Source organism: Bos taurus, chromosome 1, assembly GCF_002263795.3.
Source record: "Bos taurus isolate L1 Dominette 01449 registration number 42190680 breed Hereford chromosome 1, ARS-UCD2.0, whole genome shotgun sequence".
Taxonomy (NCBI): Eukaryota; Metazoa; Chordata; class Mammalia; order Artiodactyla; family Bovidae; genus Bos; species Bos taurus.
Genome location: NC_037328.1, coordinates 135399527 through 135415947, shown reverse-complemented (window position 1 = coordinate 135415947; position 16421 = coordinate 135399527). Strand labels below are relative to the sequence as shown.

The 16421-nt window shown below is 51.3% G+C and overlaps 1 protein-coding gene across 1 annotated transcript in view; it reads right to left on the bottom strand.

The window, feature by feature from the left end:
* Nucleotides 1–16421, bottom strand: part of SLCO2A1 (solute carrier organic anion transporter family member 2A1) — an 87105-nt gene that overhangs the window by 8047 nt on the left and 62637 nt on the right. The window contains 7 exon segments of the mRNA NM_174829.3: nucleotides 2341–2506; nucleotides 4112–4301; nucleotides 5775–5939; nucleotides 6432–6510; nucleotides 8683–8819; nucleotides 11496–11594; nucleotides 12619–12846. Coding sequence (NP_777254.1) covers nucleotides 2341–2506; nucleotides 4112–4301; nucleotides 5775–5939; nucleotides 6432–6510; nucleotides 8683–8819; nucleotides 11496–11594; nucleotides 12619–12846 — 1064 coding nt within the window.

The following is a 16421-nucleotide window of genomic DNA, read 5'->3' as shown; positions in this document are numbered from 1 at the left end:
CAACAAACAGTGTTTGTTTCACCAAAACCAGTCGTCCGTTGTGCGCTGGACTCCTCCTGCAATTACACCACGAGGGGGTCTGCAGGATCCCGCTGCCAGGTATGGTCCACCAGTTGCGGACCTGGGTTTGGGAGGGCCCTCCTCTGGGCCAGGCCACCTGCTGCCCAGCAGTAGTGGTTTTCTGGGTTTTTGTTTTTGCTGTTTGTGTGTTTATTGCAGGGACATTAAAGGAAGATAAAAATAGGAGGAGATACCAGTGGGAATGGACTTCCCAGGTAGCTCAGCTGGCAAAGAATCTGCCTGCAGTTCGGGAGACCTGGGTTCAATCCCTAGGTTGAGAAGATCCCCTGGAGGAGGGCATGGCAACTCACTCAGTATTCTTGCCTGGCGAATCCCCATGGACAGAGAAGCCTGGCAGGCTACAGTCCATGAGGTCGCACAGAGCCTGACACAACTGAGCGACTAAGCGCAGTGCAGCACAGCACCAGAGGAAACACAGTGAAATCCACTGAACTTTCTGCCTGAGATAAATTCCTCCTTCCTCTAAAGGTCTCTGTCTCAAGTCTATAAATCCATACAGCTCAACATGGTTGTACAGCTCACCTTGGTGGACCCTGTCTGTCAGGTGGCTTCATCTTCCCTCTCACATCATCTGATGGACCAGCCTATGGTCCAACTGCTTTAAGTGTCAAAGCCATTAGAGGGCAGAGATTGGAACTAATAAACTGGTATGCTTCCTTCTCCCAAGGACTGGAACTATGGACCTTCTTTACTTGGGCTGCTGGGAAGCTCATAATTAAGTTGTATACAATGTTGCTGCTACCTTCCTCAGTCTGGATTTTTTACACATATATTCCCTTATAATTTGCTATTTTTTTCTTGATATTATGCTGATGAACCTTGGTCTTGACGTGCTTGTGCTGTTATTGGAAACTTGTCAAGATTATTTCTGGAGGTAGACAACTCAGAGGTAAGTAAATAAAGATAAGAAAACCACAGAAGCCACCACAGGCTCCTCCAACAAGAAGGCAACCGAGAAGGCATCTTGTCCAAGCTCTTGGTCCTTGCACCTCCTGAGAACCATGCTCCTCTGCCAGCGGAGGTGGCCATGGAAGCAGCTTTGCCTGTCCTCTCAGGGAAGATGGCTAGCCTTGCCCATGCCCTCCACACAGGTTTAAAGGAACAGGCTGCATCCTCTCCCTAGGGAGCTGCATAGACTTCCCGTGCTCTTAGGATAAAGAATGTCCAAGTCTGAAGCCTGAGCCCTGCCTGCTCCCAGGCCTAGCTGGGTATGACCCTCCTCCACACCTTGTGCCAGCCCTAGCCTTCTCGCTCTTCCCATTTGCCAGATCATTCATGCCCTTGGGTCTTGCTCTTGCATTTGCTTCACTCGCAGGTCTTCATAGGGTTTTCTTCCTCTGGTGGTTCAGTCCTAACGTCACCTCCTCTGGGAGGTCCCCAGATATTCTCTGTCTCATTAAGTCTCTTCGTGGAATGGGTTACCTTCTAAAAACACTCTTGTGCCTTTATTTGGTGAACACAAGTTCATGAGGGTGGGGACATGGGCTGATGGGTTCCCCACTGAATCCTCAGCACCCACGAATGTGTCTGGTGTTCACTACGTGTCTGTTGAATAACCACACAGACAACTGGAGTTGGTTTGCTGCTGTCTGATCTGGGGAGGCAGGGAGCACTCTGAGGGCTGGCCAGGACCTTGCCAAGTGAGTATCGTGAATGTGAGCTGTGTGAGTGGGAGGCTGTGGCTGGGAGACACCTGATCTTGCACAGACATGCCCTGGGCTGAGGCAGCACCCTGGGTTCTAGTCCCAGATCTGCACCATGAATAGCTACAGCCTTCAAGCCAGTCGTGTGGCCACAGCTGAGAGTGCTCAGAAGGGCTGAACCAAAGGGCCTCCTTCACGACTTCCGGCTCTAAACTTCCAGGTCCACATCACAGAGGCCCTCTGTCCTCAATCTATGTGGGCCTGTCCATATGGCTTTGCGACATAACAAGGTTGCAGGACGCTGGTGTGCCCAATAAGGACCCATCAGGGTGAGACTGGCAGGCTTCAGCGGAAGGAGTGCTCTGACTTGTTTCTGCTTTGAGCATTGTTAGGCTTCAGGAATGTGAATTCATTGGACATTGGCCAGTCTTTAATTGACTTTGGGCTATAAGCATCTGATCATGACCCTAGGGTATGGGAGGTGGAGAAAAGGTGGGTGTGGCCCAGAGGCCAGGATGCTGGGAATGAGTGGGGTGGAGCCCTGCCCATCCCAAGTGGAGGAGCAGGCTGTCAGAGCACACACTAGGCAGAGACCTGGGGCCCCTCCGGCCCTTACCGGTTGCTTGAGAGCTATGGAGCTGAAGTTGACTTCACTGCAGCCAGCGTGGCACGGGGAGAGGTATTCAATCCCATCGTCTCCACAGACCGGGTGGAAGACAGAATCTGGGCACGAGCAGCCCTGGCGGCAGGGGAGAGGTTGTGGACGTATAGAACTTGATGTGCTGCCAGCAAAACAGGAAATGGGAATCAAACAAAGCAAGACCAAAGGAAAGCCTCGCCACTCCAGCCCAGCGTGACTTCCCTGCCTGGTTAGCGTGCTTGTGCTTCTCTGTTTGTCTTGGGCCAGCGCCACCCAGAGATCTGAATCATGTCTACTGGAGCCAAGGGTCAACTTGGCCGGTGTTCATGGCACCTCTGCTTCTTCTGCCAGTAGGAGCCCAAACCTACCAACTAGTCATTGGGAATGCTTGGTTGGCAAATCCCCCACTGCAGAAGGGGTCGAGACGAACAACCTGCCAGGACTCTGATGAGAGAGAAGGCAGATGCTATGGGAAAGTCACAGGTGATATTTCCCTTCCTTTCTCTTTCATGTGGGCTCGGCTGAGGCCCCTTGAGGTCATCTAGGGTCTCAATGGCTCCTGTCTCTGGGTCTAAGTAGCCATCGCCCAGGTTACTGCATCCACCTGAGCTTTAACCCAGTGGTTTCACTGGCTGGTCACACCAGTCTCTCCGCCCTCCATATCCAATATTCATGATCTCCTCTGGGAAGGGTGGGGGTTAGGGGCTGATAAACCACAGTTCAGAACTTTGCTAAAATAATTATTCCAGTGCTGGTTAACAGTAATGGGGCATCTCTCATGCTCCAGGCACTGTGCCTTAGGGCTTTTCATGCACTGACACCACAGTAAATGTTCTGATAATGATGCTCCCTTTGTGGATGAGAAACCTGAAGTAAATTTCCCCAACTAGGAAAGAGCAGCACCAGACCTTGGACCTGGTCTGATGACAAAGCCCTGTGCTAAACACCCAGGAAAGCATTCTTGGCCTCTGTCAACCAGAGCCAGAAGAGAAGTACAAACTGGGAGTGGGCCAGCGTGTGGGGAGGGGCAGTTCCATCCTGAATAACACTCCCCTCCTTCATACCCTCTGGAGACAGGAGAGGTCCTTTCACAGGCAAGGATAAAGCACCAAAACTGAAAAGTACGCTATCTTCCGGTATTGCAACCTCACTGGGCAAAATCTAAAAGAAGAGGTGTGGAAAGGTGGCTCTGAGGGAAAAAAGCAAAAAAGCACATCCCCTCCTTGGCTTCAAAGCCCTTCCTGAACATGAAGCCAAACTTAGAACTTAAAACCATGTCGTTTTATGCAAGCCGACAGGTATCCTTTACCTGCCCTCTTCCTCACCTGCCCTAATTTTTTAAGTCTGCCATCACTTTCATTGTTCTTCTCCAAACCTTTTCAAGTCTCTGTCTCTCATCTTTCCTCAGCAGCTCAATAAGACTCTGTAATTCTAGCTGGTAGAGAGCAGATGCTAAACATAGCTATTTCCTGGTTCCTGAGGCTCACAGCACTACAGATTCATCTTGAAACCAAACAAATCAGTTTCTATTGCTTCTTAAAACGCAGAACGCTAATCCTGATTGCTAGTGGCCCACTAGCACTCTCTGATTTCTTCTCATAATTGAGCACACTAAGACCTGGCTTTCTCAGTCGCCACATACGAGATCAGATCAACAAGGGAAAAGGAGAGAGGACAGTTGAAGAAGCAGAAAGAAGATGTGGCAGCCATCTGCAGGTTCTGGACTCCTCACCCTCGCTCCCCTTACCTCGGGGGGTAGACCTCCGCCACGAGCGGGGTGGAGCAGCCCATGAAGAACAGAGGGGCACAAAGGATCATGGAGATGATGATGATGGTGGCAGCTACACGGGGAATGGTTTGCAGAGAGAAAGCACAGCGCTTCATGAGGATCCCTCCAAGCAGCATCCCCAAGGCCGCAGCAGGGAGGTTCACAGCACCTACAGACAGAGAGAAGCTGGTCTGGGCGCATAGGCCTTGGAGTGCTTATGTGGACCACCGAGAAGGGGGCATGGCTTCCTGAAGGGACATTCGATACGTTTAATTGCAACAGTAATAGATGACATTAATTGAGCACTTACTGTTTGCCTGGCATACTGACAGAGTTATCTTGACATGGAGGATTGCCCTGCCGGTGCAAACAGTAAAGAAAGAAGTGGGACCCTTACAACCAGAGATGTGGGTTGAATATGCATTTATTAGAAAGTGAAAGTGTTAGTTCCTCAGTCATGTCCAACTCTTTGTGACCCCATGGACTCTAGCCTACTAGGCTCCTCTGTCCATGGGATTCTCTGGGCAAGAATACTGGAGTGGGTAGCCATTCCCTTCTCCAGTGGATCTTCCTTACCCAGGGATAGAAGCTGGGTCTCCTGCATTGCAGGGAGATTCTTTATAGTCTGAACACCAGGGAAGCCCAAAGAACTCTGTGCGGGCATAGTTGCATCCAATTCTTTGTGATCCTGTGGACTGTAGGCAGGCACAATACTGTCCATAGTACTCTCCAGGCAATAATACTGGAGTGGGTTGCCATGCCCTCCTCCAGGGGGTCTTCTGGACCCAGGAATTGAACCCAAGTCTCCTGCACCTCCTGCATTGCAGGCAGATTCTTTACCCGCTGAGCCACCTGGGAAGCCCTTATTAAGCCTTTCATTACCTGGCCCTTTACTGCACTGTAACCACAGGAGGTTAGCAAGGCTCTGGTGGTGCTTCCTGCTTGATGTGCTAGTCAGAGGCCAAAGGCTAGAAGGGTGAAGTCACAGCCAAGAGCCACACAGGAGGTCAGGGGTCATGCCCTGACCACCCTGCCACATCCACATGGTCAAGTTCACCAGTGAATTGGCCCCCATCATTCCCTTGGGTACTTGATGGGACTGCATCAGTATTTTGCAACCTCAGCTGCCAAAAACACACGTGCTGGATGCTGGCACCCTCTGCCAGAGATTCTGCCCCCACTGCTCGAAGGTGGGGCCTGGGCATCTGTATTTCTTAAAGCTCTCCTGGGGAGCTTAAAGTATAGGGGCTTGAGAATCACTGGGCCCCACAGTCCTTATCCAGGTGAATGTCTTCAAGCCCTTGGAGAAGAAAAACACCCAGCGGCATCTTGCCTAGCCCCCAGCTCAATCCGTGCTCTTTCCTCTCTTGTCCTTGATGATGTCAGAGCCTCTGGGAGACAGTCAGGCTTTCAGCCCCTCTGACAGGGAGGAAGCAGCCCCCAACCTCCACCCACTCCTGCCCAGAATTATAGGGGCCCAAGAAATCTGCCAAGAACATTCTGGATTGCCAACCAGGAAAAATGTCCTTAAAATCCTTTCTCCTGGGCAAGAACCCGCTGGCTCCTGCCCTTATCCGGTCTGGTGGCGCACCTCCCTGGATGAACGGGGGAAGGCCCAGCTGCGGCAGCCCTGGGGACTCACCGATGAGGAAGTTGGCATAAGCTGCGGAGGCGCCGTACTGCTTCTCCAGGAACTTGTTGAGGAAGGTAGAGAGGCCGGCGATGACGGAGGAGAAGGTGCACTGAGCCAGGACCACCAGCATGAAGAGTGGGTTCATCAGGAGCCTCAGGAAGATGCGGGGGAACCCTGTGGACAGACTGCTCTCAGGGCTGCGCCTCCAGGCAGTGGTCACTGGGCTCCGCAAGCCTGACCTCTGCCCTTCCTGCCCCCCCGGCAGTTTCCCTCTCTTCCTCCGGACAGAAATCCAGGCCCCAGGCTGCTCAGTGGCCAGCTGGGGACACAGAGCCACTCAGGATCCACTCAACATGCTCACGGGCTAAATAAAATGAGGACAGGCCTGGAAGAAATCAGGTGGCGGGTGATTACACAGGACAGCTGCATCAATGTGAAGGGAAGAGAGAGGAGGATGTGGGCCAGACTGTGAGGGCGGGGCTGCCTCTGCCTGATTTTGGGTCTCCTGCTCTCTGCAAAGCAGCAGTCGGCAGAACCTCTCATGAAGCGATGGGCCAGTGTTGCTCTTACTGCCACTCACCACACCCAATCCCACATGGGCCAGGTGACCCTAGACCACCCCCACCCCAAGCCAGCCCACCCAGGACTGCCAGGTCACTCAGTTACTTTTAATGAAATCCACCAGGGATCTTCTTGACTTGACCTCTTCCATATTCCTTGCTTCATCCACCATGGGATGAGTCCTCTGAAGGCAGCAAAGGGGGTGAGTGTTAACGACATCCTTGAATGTTAACAGGTTCCTTACAGCCATCTTTCCCAGGCCCTTGATCCTTCTGGTCTTAGTGGCTCACGGCAGGGCGGTGCTCAGCCACCCTGGAAGTGCATGGAAGGGTGTCCAAAGCAGTCACCACATGCATGTCAGTGAGCCTGGTGCTTTGGCCACTGGCCAGAATGCATCCACACTAGGGCCTCCCAGATATGATTTCATATCTGTGCATATTATTTCATGTCTAACTGTTGGCTGATGCCAAGAGGCATGAGTGAACATCAGCCTTTGTCTGTCTGTCATGGCTACACTTCTTCCTTGTCCTCAGGTTCCAGGAGCTATGGGCCTCTGGGACGCTCTGGTCTATAATGACCTCTGTTCCCAGCTCTCTCTTTCAGTCTCCTCTGTGGAGTCCCTTCGTTCTTCTGGCCCAAAGTTGGATCCTGTCCAAGGCTCCGACCTGCCTCTTAGCCTGCACTTTCTGTGCAAACCCCCTCAGTGAACTCGCCTTCCACTTCTGAACTTGTCAGCTGCAGCCCGAGGCCCAGCTCTGAACCACTAAACAGATGCAAGGCCCCCGAGCTCAGACACTGTTGGGATCCCCCAGCAGACTCATCACCAGGTGCAGGCGCTCCCACTTATGTCATGCTTCCTCCATGGTGGGCCCCGTGCCCAGCATTCTGCATACACTGTCCCATTCCTCACAACCTCCTCCTCAGATAGATGCTCTTATCTCTGGTACTTTTGTATTTATTTTTATTTACTTATTCAGCTGTGCCAGGTCTTAGCTGCGGCATGTCGAATCTTAGTTCCTAGACCAGGAATCACTGAGAGCACAGATTCTTAGCCATGGGACCCCCAGAGAAGTCTCTATCTCCAGTACTTTAAAGTAGAGGAAACTTAGGAGCAAGAAAACTTGCCTAGGATCTCTCAGCTAGTTTAGAAGTAGCAGAGCTAGATTCAGACTCAGGTTTGTCCGACTCCAGCATCCTGATGATGTGCTGCCACACTTTGAAATTCTTCTTCAAGACAAGTTGAGGCCGTCTATCCCTGCCCCACCCCCGCCCCGGCCAGGCCTAGATTTCACCCAGTCTCACACACCTTATTGCAGAACATCCAGCTCAGCCTCTGGCTCTAAGCCTTGGCACAAACTTCAGCTGCTCACGGCTAAGTCCTTCTGAGCAACCCCTCCGAGGACATCTGTACTGCCCTGTTCCAGGTGCCTGGCAGCCAGGGCCCTGGTCCTCAGCTGTATCATCTCTACACTGGCTGCATCACGTCTCCAGCCTTCATTCCTTCCCGACTCCCCGGCCACAACCCCATGTAGTTGTCACCCAAGTGGGCTCCAGTCACTTAGAACTTCACGAGATCAGAACAAGTTTCAGATCCTTCAGGCTAATGTCAAGGCCCCCACTCAGACTTCTCCCCACTGCTTTCCAATCTCATCCTTTCCTGATTTCTTTCCCCAACAGATATGACTGGAAGATGCATGCAGGTCAGTCTGCTCAAAGTATGCTCCACTCTCAGCCCAATCTCACACTCTTCAGCACTAGGAATGTCTTTTTTACTCAGTCCTTTAGGATTAGACATGACCAGCCCTATTACATGCAAAAGTCAACGGCTCCAGGTCACATATTCAGTTTTTATTGACTCTTAATTCTTTATCTCACTTTACATAACTCAGAACTTCCCCAGACTATATTCCCTGGAGCCCTCCTAATCCCTGAGATGCTACCATGGTGAGGGAACACATGAAATCACATCTTTGGGAAATTCACAAGCACGCTCACCTTTCAAAGCCTCTGAGAAGTCCTGCATCAAGAAACTTGATTAGATTTCACCCGGAATTAACTTACTGAAACTTCTCAGCTTTATTATCTACCCCTCCATACCTCCTGGTGGCTCAGATGGTGAAGAATCTACCTGCAGTGTGGGAGACCCAGGTTTGATCCCTGAGTCAGGAAGATCCCCTGGAGAAGGAAATGGCAAACCACTCCAGTATTCTTGCCTGGAAAATTCCATGGATAGAGGAGCCTGGCAGGCTGTAGTCCATGGGGTCTCAAAAAGTCAGACAGGACTAAATGACTGACACAGTACCTCCTTTTAGGAAACTCTTATAATAGGTAGAATTGTGGGTTCTCAGAAGCTTACCTCCATTTTTGTGGGTATTGCTCGAGGAAAGAAGAAGAAGGGGAAAGAAGTGACAACCAAGCAGGCAGAGGAAATGAGCAGGCCCAACCACCAGGCTCCTATCCATCGGGGGTCTCCAGGGCTCAAGTTAACCGAAGCTGAAGAGAAAGCACAGGACACAAGTATTTGTTGGATGAATGCATGATCTCACTTTACTCATCAAGGGAACTAGCACCTTGGTCAAGACAACATCCTCTCTCTCTTCCCAGAGAACAGAGGCCTTTGGGAGGATCAGCGAGGTTAACCTTGCCCTGCAAGCACCATTTCATTGGCCAGTTTCAAACCCATGCATTCTTGGTTTCCAAACCTGCACTCTTAATAACTGAGTGCTCTGCCTCCCACTTTTGTTAACCCCTAAAGAAGGAGGCCTCGCAATTCTTAGAAACTCAAAAAACCACCATGAACAGAGTAGGCTCTTGGGTAAGCAGATGCTTTCTCCTGTGCAGTCTCCCATCCACATCCAAGGGTCTGCTGTTGTGTTTCTCTTTGTAAGTAAAGAAGCCACATGGGCATGCAGGGAGGGAGAAGAGGGAGAACACTATCCTGGGCCCTGTCCCTGGTGGACTGGGAGCTCAGGGGCCGGTCTCTTTGGGTAATGAAGAGCTAGGACCCAGCTCAGGAAGTGCCAGTGAAGGGCAAGCATGGCTTGACCCCGAGCAGACAGCTCCTCCAGCTTTGCCCTTTGATTTGAAGTACAGGTGGATGACACTGAGCAGATGACACTGTAGTCTGACAGTCCCAAGGTCAGGAGTCTGTGGTGTCTGGCAGCATGATCGCCCACATTCTTTGTGAGACAGGCAGGCTCTGATCTGAGTGCCTGGCACTGGGGTGGGGATGTTATTTCTGAGGGTCTGGCAGACCTGCCTTCCAGCCACATCAGGCCTGCGGGAATTTACATACCATGCACACACTCCCCGTGCATTCCCTGTCTTGACTTTGTCCAGATGGTTTCCTCTACCTGGGAAGGCCTCTGCCACCAGCCACCACCAGCTGTGGAATTTCCACTCACATGGGATGGAGACACGCATCATCTCCCTGGGAGGCCCTCCCTCATCACATCATGCAGAAGCGCTTTTCTGGCCTTGGAACTGCCAAAGCACTTTGCCTGTCCCTCTGTTACGGTGCTGGCCCTCTCTGCCTTGCAGGAGGCTGGGGGGTGTCAGGCAGGCTTACAACAGCCATATGCCCTTGTAGGATTCATCCCGGGGTCGGCTCCCTGAATGGTTAACTCAGTACATGTGCTCTTGTCTGTGGATTGTATTTTCTCATCCTGAGATAGAGAGGCTTAATCCATATCATTTTGTTAATAGCTCACTTCTGTCAGCCTCAGTATATATCAGCCATTTTTAAACATCACAGCAACTTTATTTCACTATCATTAGCCCCATTTTACAGATGAGGAACTGAGGCATAGGAAGATGAAGGTTTGTGCCCAAGATCAGTGGAGGTGGTAGAATTCAGCTGGTAGAGGTGGAACCAGGATTAGACACAGGTTCCCTGCTATCTGTGTCCACATGGTTAAACTGTTACACTCTTCTGTGTGGGAGTCATAAGCCATGTGTATATTTCACATACTGCTTCTTCCTTTCCCTTAAAGAAGTCTTCTCAAAAAATTTTAAACAATCAAAGCCATCTTAGAATCAAAGAATTATAGAGTTATTTTTAACACCATGACCTCAGAAGGCAGCTGTGATAGCAACACCTGAAGCCCTGCCCAGGTCTCAAGGTTTCCCACTGCAGAAAGTATGTTTTCTTAGGGAAGAAAGTGTGTTTTCATGAGGTACCATTTCACGCCAATCAGAATGGCTGCAATCCATAAGTCTACAAGCAATAAATGCTGGAGAGGGTGTGGAGAAAAGGGAACTCTCTTACACTGTTGGTGGGAATGCAAACTAGTACGGCCACTATGGAGAACAGTGTGGAGATTCCTTAAAAAACTGGAAATAGAACTGCCTTATGATCCAGCAATCCCACTGCTGGTCATACACACTGAGGAAACCAGAAGGGAAAGAGACACGTGTACCCCAATGTTCATTGCAACACTCTTTATAATAGCCAGGACATGGAAGCAACCTAGATGCCCATCAGCAGATGAATGGATAAGAAAGCTGTGGTACATATACACAATGGAGTATTACTCAGCCATTAAAAAGAATACATTTGAATCAGTTCTAATGAGATGGATGAAACTGGAACCTATTATACAGAGTGAAGTAAGCCAGAAAGAAAAACACCAATACAGTACACTAACGCATATATATGGAATCTAGAAAGATGGTAACAATAACCCTGTGTACGAGACAGCAAAAGAGACACCGATGTATAGATCAGTCTTATGGACTCTGTGGGAGAGGGAGAGGGTGGGGAGATTTGGGAGAATAGCATTGAAACATGTATAATATCATGTATGAAACAAGTCGCCAGTCCAGGTTCAATGCACGGTACTGGATGCTTGGGGCTGGTGCACTGGGACGACCCAGAGGGAGGGTAGGGGAGGGAGGAGGGAGGAGGGTGGGGATGGGGAACGCGGGTATACCTGTGGCGGATTCATTTCGATATTTGGCAAAACTAATACAATATTGTAAAGTTTAAAAATAAAATAAAATTAAAAAAAAGAAAGTGTGTTTTCCTCAGCAGCAACTCCCGCTCCATGATAAAGCCTGGCCCTGGAGAGAGGAGGCACATGCTGTCTGCTCTCCACTATCTGAGGCCGGCTGACAATTGCAGGTGGGAGGGAGGGAGTGGGGAGCGAGGGAGCCCTGGCACACACTCACCTGTGTCCACCCTGCCATAGTCTACAAAGATCTGCAGCATGACCGAGCCCAGCAGGTACCCGAAAGCTGGTCCAAACACGGCGATGGCAAACAGGATGGCTGGAGAGGGGAGAGAGAAAGGCTGCTGAGGGGTGTGAGAGGACTGAGGGGGGCACCCAGGCTCTTTCCCTCACCGAGGGGTTCCCGGGACATTCCCCAGTCTGTCCCCTGGCCCTGACAAGTCCACACCTGTAGCATTTCCCACAGACAACGCCAGAGCCACTCGAGACCCTGGAAGGTGTGGAACCCAAGCTGCTTCTCCTCTGGCTAGATGCCAGAGCGATCTGCTTGCTGGGAGAGAAGCGGCCTCCTGGGCATTTACAGATGAAGGCCCAGGCGTGGGCTGGGGGCAAGGATCCTTGCAGGTATGACGTGGCAGCCATGGTGGGAGCTTGTGGGCCACAGAGCCTCTGGATGTGGCCTGTCTGGTCTGGGCCCTGAGGATATGCTCAGTGTGGCTTGTTCTAAGGGAAGAATTTGGTCATTTGCTATCTATTTTGGGCTTCCCTGGTGGCTCAGATGGTAAAGTGTCTGTCTGCAATGTAGGAGACCCGGGTTCGATCCCTGGGTCGGGAAGATCTTCTGGAGAAGGAAATGGCAGCCCACTCCAGTACTCTTGCCTGGAAAATCCCATGGATGGAGGAGCCTGGTAGGCTACAGTCCATGAGGTTGCAAAGAGTAGGACATGACTGAGCGATGTCACTTTCACTTTATCTATTTTGCATGTTTTTCTATGAGGCCAACTTGTCCTATGGGTGGCTCAGAAGACACGTGTGCTGGCCGGTGCCTGGTCTGGAAAGCAGTGGTGCTGCTCCTGACCAGTAGCTTGACCCGATACTTGACCACGTACTGCTGGTCAAGGAGCTGCCCTGTTCCTGGCCCGGGACCAAGGGGTCATGCAGATACCCTCGGGGACTCCCACGGCTCCAGCACCCAGAGACCGTGGGCCCTGTCCTTCTGGTGAAAAGCTGCAGCCTGGGCTGGGACTCAAACAAGGTGCCTCAGGTCCCCAGACCTCTGTATGCCTTGGCTGTGCCATGTGAGGACCCGCCCCCAACCCAAGCCCTCTTCAAGCCTGACTCACAGATGTACAGGGGCGAGTTGTTGGGCTCCGAGAAGTCATCCACGTAGGAGATCCCAAATGGCTGGATGGGCACCGTGCCGATGCCTGCCAGTAGCTGGGCGATCACCATCAGGCCCCACATGCTGCTGGTCTCCTTCTGAGAGTCCTGGGGGCTGCTGTGGCACTTGCTGGGGGGCAGGCCCTGCCAGGATTTCTGACAGAGCTCGGTCTGGAGGTGGCTGCTGTTCCCTGCAATGGGAAAGCACACACCCGTCACCGCCACCCTGGTGTCCTGCTGTGGCCTCTAAACCCGGCCTTTCTCCCAGGCCTTCTTGGAGTGGCTCTAGAAACAATGGTGAGAGGACGGGAGAGGTGGACTCCCTGCTCTAAGGGGACCTAGCCCACATTGGGTGGGAGAGGCATCTTCCTCTTCTGGGGGACCATTCTTTTCCCTGTCTGGGTACTGGCAGGGGGGTGGTGTTAGTAACACGAAGCTTCGGCCCTGGAGGCAAGGCCATCCAGCGGGGAAATGGGGAGCCAAGATCCACATCCAGGCTTGTGGGCCTTCAGCGCCCCTGTGGGCAGCTTCAGGCTCAGGCCCCCAAGATGTGTTTTCTCTTTAGCAAGACAGAAGTCATTCTGTACCCCAGAAGACGGTGTCGCCTCCAGCCTGGAAGGCTCCCAGGGGTCATGACTCCCAGAATTCTCCCTCTTGGATAAGCCACACATTGGGTCACACTAAGGAGCCCTACTGCCAAAGGCATTGAACGTGCTACCCAGTCTGGCCAAGGATCAAGAATTTGGGATGCTAAAGGGATTTTGACACCCTCTGGTTCAAACCTCCTGTTCCAGATAGGGGCTGAGGCTGCACCCACAAGAAGAGCCAGGCTGCACCTACTGTGAGGGCCCCAGAGGCCCATCGTGGCCTGTGGGCACCAATGCCCATGGCTTTGGGGACCTGGCCAGGCTGGCCTGCTGTTCCCATGCGCTGTTTCCAATTTGGCCCACACTAAACAGACAGCACTGCCAGCTCTCCAAGGCCCTGAGGGCTCCTTTCCACGAGATGCCTTCTTTCCCAGCCTTGAAGAGGCCAATGGAAACCACTAACATCCCTGACCCTGCTCCGTGGGGTTCAGTTTCACTCTCATTTGTCCTTTCAGAGAGGACAGAGCTCCGATCTGGGTGGACCTCAGAGTCCCGTGGAGAGGAACCATGAGGGCTGTGGACAAGATCTGTCCATCCTCCTCGACTCTGCCTGGTGCTGTTGAGCTCAGGGCTGCTCTGGGCAGTGGGGCTGGTGAGGGGTCTGCCCTCCTCATCTCATCTCCCCTCCTCTTCACCAGACACACACGCTTCATCCAGCCAGGCCTCCCCATCTCCCTTCCTCTTCACTGGAGTTTGTGTTGAACACGTGTGAAAACTGCTGGCTTGGGGGTCCCCTCATCAATCAGGGAGGCCTGCTCAGTAAAAGCAAAGGAGGCCAAGATGTCATCTGGTCAAGGTCGTCCAGAAGCTCTGGACGCAAGGAAGCTCTGTGCACCCAGCCTAGCGCCCAGCCCCTTTGGCTAGTGTCCTTCCATCCCATCCATTATCCTGCCTTTCAGTGCAGGGTATGGGGTTTGGGTAGAGTGGTCCAACCACAAGGGTAGGTGGGAGACAGACTCTTAGAGGGAGGTAGCTTTGCTGACATGGGAAGGAAGCTATAACATTTTGTAGATTCAAAAACTACCTAGTAGTTTGGAGAAGAACATGATCCCTAATTTATAAAACATATGTGATCTCGTTGAATATGCAGAGAAAAACTGGAAGACCATGGCTGTCCCAGGGTGATGGGATTGTGGCATCTTTGCATGCATGTGTGTTTGCCTCTGTGTACTTTCTAATTTTTCTATAAGGAACACACGATGCTTTTGAAATGAAGCAACAGTGAAAACTTTTCAATTAAAAATATTATTCATAAAAAGCATATAGCCAAACTTTAACAATCGTTCTCACTTCTTATTTCTTGGTTCCAGAGCTGTTGCCCTGGGCCTGCAGAGGTGTGCTTCACACCAGAGCCAAGTTTCTCTGACACCCATCTTCCCCGAGGCCTCTCCTTGGTGGAGTGCTGGGCTCTTCTCTGACTTACATGCTCTCCTGTAGAGACCCAAATTCCAGCACCAGAATTTTAAAACTTCCCCTTACTGCACAAGCAGACACTGCCAAGGCTGTGACGTACTTTGTGTCCCGCCTAGAGGTTACTGGCCCATCTAAGTGGCTGCTTTGGGGCAGAGCTGGCATTTGAACCCATGTGTGCCTGATTCAAAGTCCTTAATGAAATCAAGTCTGAAATGGCAGCTCTGAAAAGATCCAACACAGGTTTTGCAGGGATGGGGGAGGCAGGTCTGGGGTGATTCCTCTGCTCCTCCCTAGTTACATTCAAGCACATAAGCCCTCTGATCTCTGTAGGTGGCTGGGAACCTCCTCCCAGAAAGAGGTATCCTGGGAAGGGCTGGCTGCTGGGAGTTCTGCTGAAATCCGAGACAAAGAGACAAAACGAGCAGAGTATAAAGAGTGAAGAAATTGGTTTTGGTGAAATTAGCCAAACACGGAAAGGCAAATACTGTATGATCTCACTATACATGGAATCTAAACTAGTCAAATATATAGAAGCAGGGAGCAGATGCTGGTTGCCAGGGACCAGGGGAAGGAGAAAGGGGAGGCTATGGTGAAGAGTAAGAAGCTTCAGTTCTGTCAGAGAAGTTCTAGAGATCTGCTAGATGGCATAGTGCCTATAGATAACAATACCACACTGTAGACTCAACATTTACTTACAGGGTAGATCTTAAGTGTTCTTAACACACACACGCACACAATAATAATTATTATTATTAAAGGAAATTTGGGGACATGATGGATATGCTTTGACGGTGATGACAATTTCATGGGTGTATACTTAAACTCATTAAGCTTTATATATTAATATGTATAGTACTTTACGTGTCAATCACATCTCAATAAAGGCATTTTTTTTAAAGAAAGAAAAATTGATTTTAGCCCTAAGTAGCTGTGTGATCTTAAGCAAGTCTCTGACCCTCTCTGAGCTTCAATTTCCCTTTAGGCAGAGACCATAATGTGGCTAGATAGGGACAGCTCCTGTGGGTCACTAAAGGGCTAGAAGGCAATAGTTGCAGAAGGGAGCAGGCATGAAAAGTCAGACCCGCTGGTCAGTCAGCATGGCTGACAGATGTGCTGGCCCCCTTGTAGGAAGGCTGGTATGACCCAGCGGTGCTGCAAGGCTTGACTCTCACTTTAGTCTGGAAGCACAAAACTGTGAAATGTTCCTGCTGAGAAGGAGGAAAGCCCTTCACTGCCCTCAGGAACCCTGTCACCAACATTGCCCCATGTCCAGCTCTCAGAACCAGAGGTGTGGTTCTGGCAGACTCATGCCCACCCCCAGGAGGAGGCCCAGCTGGCCATGGACAGGCAAGACCCACAGATGTTGGAATGGCTAGATTGGGGGCCTGGGATCTAGGTCCTAGTCCTGAATCTGACTCCCTACATCTGTGACCTTGACTTTGAAAGACCTCAGAGGATTCCAGGGAAAGGGCCATGCACAGAGGTGGGTGGTTGCTGGTGAGCTCACAGCTCACTCTGGGCCCTCAATTTGGCAGCCACTGGGACACCCCAGCTGATGAGCATTTACACACGGTGGGCTGTGCTAATCTTTAGAAAAAGACCCCACTACCCTTCTCAAGACCATATGGACAGGTTCAGGAATGAGGCCAGAGCAGGCCGCCTGACCTGGGCCACCTTCTAACCCAACTGGCCAGGTGCAGCTCTGT